A 6,000-nucleotide genomic window follows, 5' to 3' on the forward strand; every position below is an offset into this window, starting at 1 on the left:
TTAATTAATGTTCTTTAATTCTAAATGATGAAACTAAGTTTCATCATTTAGAATTAAAGAACAAAAATAATTGAAATATAGTTTAGGATTTTATAATTATTTATAGAACCCATATGCCTTTTAATTTCCTTCCATACATAATTTCTTATTCATTAACCTTTTTATCCCAAATGCTGAGAACGATAATACTGTTAGATTTATTTCATAATGGAATACAAATATATTCTAAACTGAGATCCAAGGTTACATTTTGATGAGAATTTACAATTGACTAAACATAATTGTAAGCAAGTGTATATATTTTGCCCCATTTTTATTCTTTCAACATGAGAAATTTTCTGTTTTGTACTTTACAATATGGTCAAGAATTTGATGATTGCACTTTACATTCTTTTATCAAAACTAAATTAATTAAAACAAAATTTATCTAATACTGAAAAATCTAAATTTCAGAGTTCATTTCTTTTGTTATTATTAAATTATTCTTTGTTATCATTAAAATTTATTTTTACAAATATGCACCTGAAAGAATGAATAAACAACTTCAGTAACAAATTATTAAGAGCTTTACTTTTAATGCAGAAAAGTTAATACAAATATTAAGATAAATTCTTTTATTTTTTCAAGCAATTATCTTAAACATGCTTATAATTAAAAATTGTAAATTGTACCTAAATATTTTAATCATTAAACTGTGCTTCTGATTATGTTTCTTATATAGGCATCAGATAAACTAAAACTTCAACACATGATACAATATTTCATAAATTAATCTTAAAGTTAATATATATATATATATATTTGGAAAAAAAGAGGATGAAAGAACTTGAGGGATCTTAAGTCTAATAAGTACTAAAATAAATAAATTTGTTCCATTTACAATGGGCGCTGAAGGACAATAATTTGTTTCTCATCCTTTTTAAGGGTAAAAAAGCATTTTTGATATTTTAAATACAAACAAAATCTAGAAATATATATATAGTATTTGAACGCAAACGCAAAATCAAAATTATTATCGGCCACTTATTACCAGATATAACTTTTCTCATTATCATTATCAATAGCATGCCATTATCATTTCCATATTATTCTCAATATGTTTATGACAATATCGTCATTATTATTATTATACCGATATTATTGCTTCTTTAATATCATCATTGTATTATCGTGTCATTTCATTGTCTTCGTATAGCAGCGTTTCTTAAACTTTCTTCATTTATGATCCCTTTTTATCACTGAGAATTTTTCGCTACCCCTAACATTAAATACAAAATAACGATATAAAAATTAATATTTATCATAAGTAATTTCTTTCTTTTGCAAACAATATACAAACCTATGAAAAGAAATAGTTTTGTTTCAACTGTACAAAATTTGTGAAAGAAAATTTAATGTTTAATTAAAACTTTTAATGAGATGAATGTGCTTTTATTTTGCTGCACAGCAAATTAAATCTTGGGGCAATATTTGACACTGTTGGATGTAAAGTATCTTCAGTATTTTCAGCACTGAACGGCATTTGGATTGTCGAAGATGAAAAAGGTCGCTTCACATAAATATTTGGCGTTGAACATTTACTGTCATTTCAGAAATTGTGGGACATTTCAATTCTAATTCTGATCCAGAATTTAATCAAAGATTTTTGTTGAAAATCATGTTTTAAACTTGAGTGATCGGATATCTCAACAAATTTCTTTTCGGATTTTACGGCAGGTGATTAAAATCTTTAAAGTCAATTAGTGTAAACTTTAAGAAGCACCGCTTTTGTATAGCATTGTCTTTAACTTTCTTCATAGATAATGGCAATATCACATAACAGCTACTTTAGTTCTGAATAACAATGATATTTCTCATTCATTCGTTGTTGAATAAAATGGTAAAACAGGTTTCAGATTAATTATTAAAATGGATGATAAGCTTTAAGATATAAAAGTAGAAAAGAGTCCAATAGCTTTATTCAGTTTATATTTATGAACTAATTCTCACATTTTAAAATTTAAACAATTAGTAATTTTTATGAATTAAGAAGAACAAGATATATAAAAGATGAAGCACGAGTAAACTACTTATTTATACATGAAAAAATAAATCTAAAAATTCAGTTTACCACAATTCAGAAATTACAGTTTCTCATAATTTAAAACACATACTAATATTTTTGCATTTGAAAACATTAAACATTCTTATACTTCCGATAACAATAATCTTATGCTTAGTGATTATATGTTATACTATTTAGTAAGTTATGCATCACATTATCAGAACGAATAAAATGATATAGTGATTTTTATAGCAATGAATAAAAACGTGCTTCTGTTCTTCATGGTTCATAAAATACCAGTAAAAAATAATAATAAAATAAAATTATGCAAAATAAAAATATATATTACAAAAAACATTACTTTGAAAGCAGCGTAATAAACAAATTCTAGTACATATGAATCGTTTGATGTAAGCACTTGGTTTTACAAGAAAGAAAAATAAATGTATAAGATGTAGCAGCCGTTTGAATACTGCTATGATAATTATTAATTATCTTTTCTTAATCACAAAATGTTCTTTTTGGCTACTGTTTGACTTCCAATTTTGTCTGTCTCTGTGATAGATTCTTAGATATTTTTGCCAGCCTTTTCGCAACTGTTCTATGATATTCAAGACTTCATTGGCACATTCAGAATGAGATTTAGTTGAAGAATTTTGCAACTGTTTGTCACCCGGATATGGGTCGAGGGAACGCCGGAAGGAGCGCTTGACCTGAATCGGGGGCGGCCATTGCGCCTAGGGATCGGCTCCCAACACAGTCCATCCCTACGCAGAAATGGATTATAATGAACTTAATGTGTTTACCCCAAGCCTCGTTCCCTTTGGTGAATCGATCCTAAATTGGGAATTATACCCTGTTATAGCATGATTTTCGACGGTAAACTACTCTATTTAAAGAGCTATATATAGCTATAATTTATATGTATATATATACACATATATATATATCGATACACTGTTTGATAGAGAGAGAGGGAGAAAAGAAGAGAAAGAGAGAGACTGACTTGAAGATCTCCTGATCGCGGTCTTCTTCCAGCTTTTGGCGGGCCATAACATTCAGAATCTTGACCCGCTCCCCCTCTGTCAAGTGGCTGAGGTCGAGGCCCTCCATCGCTGAGGCCGGCCCATTCTCAAAGCAGGGCCCGTGGCCCCGACCGGCCCCCGCACATTCCCGCGAACTTACGACGAAAATCGCTGCTGGTAGTGATGGACGCCATGCTTACTGCTGGACCGCTCTTTGCGGCGAATGACGGAAGGGGAGAGGTTGCCGCAGCCAGCGGCCTGCTCTACGCCTACATTGATGACGTCACGTCAAGCGGGTAGGAGGTGGAGGGAGAGAAGGCGACAGGGGAGCAGAGACAGGCAAGCCATTCAATCCCCCTATCTACGCCCGCGCTTTTAAACAATGAGCGCAGCTTTCGTTCTGGGAAGGAAAAACGAACGATAACTACATTCCCTCCCCGCAAAACCTTCTCTTCCTGAGGCTGAGATATGGATTTTGTGTGCAGGTCACGATATTAACTTACGCAGAGGGTATAAAATCTGAATCGCCCCCTTTAAAAGCTCTCCCGATAAATGACTGGCTGAAAAAGTACAAGAGCTAGCAGAGAAATATTATTCGCACGTTTAGCCATTATTGGATGCTGTTGTGACAGATTGTTATTTTTAATCACTTGTTTAAAAACAAAGAAGATAAACGTCAGGAGTGAATTGTCTTTAATTATGGCATTTTCATGAGATAGCAAAGGCACAAATGAACTGAATTAACGAATTACATTTTGCAAGCAAGAACTGCTGCTTCCGAACTAAGAAAGTGATATATCCACAATGAGCTCTTAAGATTTAACCTATTAAATAAGAAGAATGATTGACATACTATGAACTTTTTCCAGCTCTAATGTCAGTGCATGAAAAGGCACAGGACTTGCTTAGACTATATGCACGAACGCATTATATGAGAACACCTCCTCCTTCGAAAATCTGTCCTCCACATCCAAGGAAATAATAATTGAAATCTTGCTAAAACATTGGACATTCTTTTGTAGCAGAAGCTACATAACAAGGCAGTTGCTTTTTCCAAAAATAAAATAGGTGGAGTCGATTGGGCTCTCATGAGCATACAGGTCACATGCTAATCCATTTCATTTAATTTCTATGAGTGATTATCGTAGGAGCCTCAGCACACTGCGCCCATAATGATGTTAAGAATGCACTAGGTTGGTAACTTCGTTATGGAAAAGTACACAAGCGCTAGTTTGTTTAAAAGGGGGAGCTGGGTGGAAGACTTTCTATGGAAAACTTGCTTGTACTGATATCACACATGAAGCAAACCTCAAAACCCGTCAAGCAGACAGCTCTTTCAACCACCGAGAATCTAATGTGGAATAAAATACATTTGTTGAATAATTTTTAATTCATAATTATAGGACTTACATCCGTAATTAATCTTCTATTAAAAAAAGAATTACCTTAAAATCCATAAAAACACTGGATTAGATTAATCTAAACCGTCCCTCCTAGGAGGTGAAAAAATAAAACTGAAAGCCATTGCGGAAAATCTATGAAAGAGGAAACGAAACCGATTCACAAAAAAGCTGTCACAATCATAAGAGAAATGACGAACATGTATATATGGCACTAGAGAAGCTAGACGTCGCATCAGTTTGTCAAAAACAGGAACAAGTGATTGCTTACACCATCCAAGCAGTCACTGACCTCAATCGAACCACGGACCTCTGGAATACCAGCCCAGCGTGCACCACGAAGGCACGCTAGGAAAGTGGGAGAAATACCTTATAAAGTGACGTTAAGAAGTAATTTGACGTAAAATTAGTGAGTAATAGTAAAATTTGAACTGCATGTCTGAAATCAACCAGTACGAATATATAAAGGCAGGTCTTATTTATTGTATGATAAAATCTTTGTTGACAATATATCACCGAACACCGATACTGTTTGACGTATATTTGAAACTTATGAGCTCAGTACTTTTGAAGAAACGACACATAATGTCTGTTCTTTGAAAGCATGTAAAAATATCATCCGAAAAATTGGATAAAAAAAGACCATGTTACTTGCTTTTAAATTTTAATTATTAAAATTCAAGATGGTGTACAGATCTTACATCAGTTAGACTCTAAATAATTAAAAGATGATTCCAGTATTTAATTAAAATACTTCATTTACCGAACAATTTCGATATATCCAAAATGCATTAAAATCACTTATTTTTCATTACGTTTGTAATTTCAACGTAAAATACAAAGATCGAGCTTTATGCTTTATAATGTAACTGGAAAAGTGTTTTCAATAGTTTGAAAGAAGTAGAAGAAAAGAAATTTAGTTTTAATTTCTCTAATGAAAGCTTTTGTATACTTATTATTTTCCACCGCTCTCTCACATTGAGTAAACTTCCTTTTAAACCTGCCCCTGGCATTTTAAATCGGTTGCAGTTAACTCAGTTATGTACATACAACCAAATATGATATGCTATATATTACTACACACTTTAGTATATTATATTATGTAATGGTGCTCAGTCGGTATGATTGTCAGTGGAGGCCAAAAACGTCAATTACATTAAAATAATGGGGGGGGGGAGTGTTTGTCTGTGTATTCTTTCATTTAAAAGCTCTTGGTTTCAGTTCTTATGAAGTGGTTACCGTAAAAGAAGAACATCTGGAACCCCTGAAGTTCATCCTCCAAGTTAATCTCGACGAGGCTGGGGGGGGGGGGGTTCCTAACTCTGTGACCAGTCACAGATGTACTCTGGGGAACTTTCATAATTATCCACGAGCTTGTCCGTTCAAAGATGGGGAATAAGCAATAACCATCAATCACTAATCAATACATTAAGGGCCAGAGTCTACCTTTAAACAGTTTTCAAAGCTGCAATGGAATTTTGCATTTTTATTGTGGAACTCTATAAGACTAATTTTATCTTCATCACTGTAT

At 32.9% G+C, this 6,000-nt stretch overlaps 1 protein-coding gene across 6 annotated transcripts in view; it reads right to left on the minus strand.

Moving 5' to 3' along the window:
* The window catches only part of LOC118191120 (regulating synaptic membrane exocytosis protein 2-like), a 231,493-nt gene extending 228,186 nt beyond the window's left edge, over positions 1–3,307 (minus strand). For 3 of the 6 annotated variants that reach the window (XM_035361922.2, XM_035361915.2, XM_035361928.2), the window contains exon 1: positions 3,051–3,304. In XM_035361922.2, coding sequence (XP_035217813.1) covers positions 3,051–3,157 — 107 coding nt within the window. In that variant the 5' untranslated portion in view covers positions 3,158–3,304. Of the gene's footprint in view, positions 1–3,050 lie in introns of all 6 variants that reach the window. The other 3 variants (XM_035361936.2, XM_035361943.2, XM_035361950.2) reach the window with 2 other exon arrangements.
* Between the last annotated feature and the right edge of the window lie 2,693 nt (positions 3,308–6,000).

Source organism: Stegodyphus dumicola, chromosome 4 (genome assembly GCF_044657685.1).
Source record: "Stegodyphus dumicola isolate Sdum_Otavi_A_Nest chromosome 4, ASM4465768v1".
In the NCBI taxonomy this organism is placed as follows: domain Eukaryota; kingdom Metazoa; phylum Arthropoda; class Arachnida; order Araneae; family Eresidae; genus Stegodyphus; species Stegodyphus dumicola.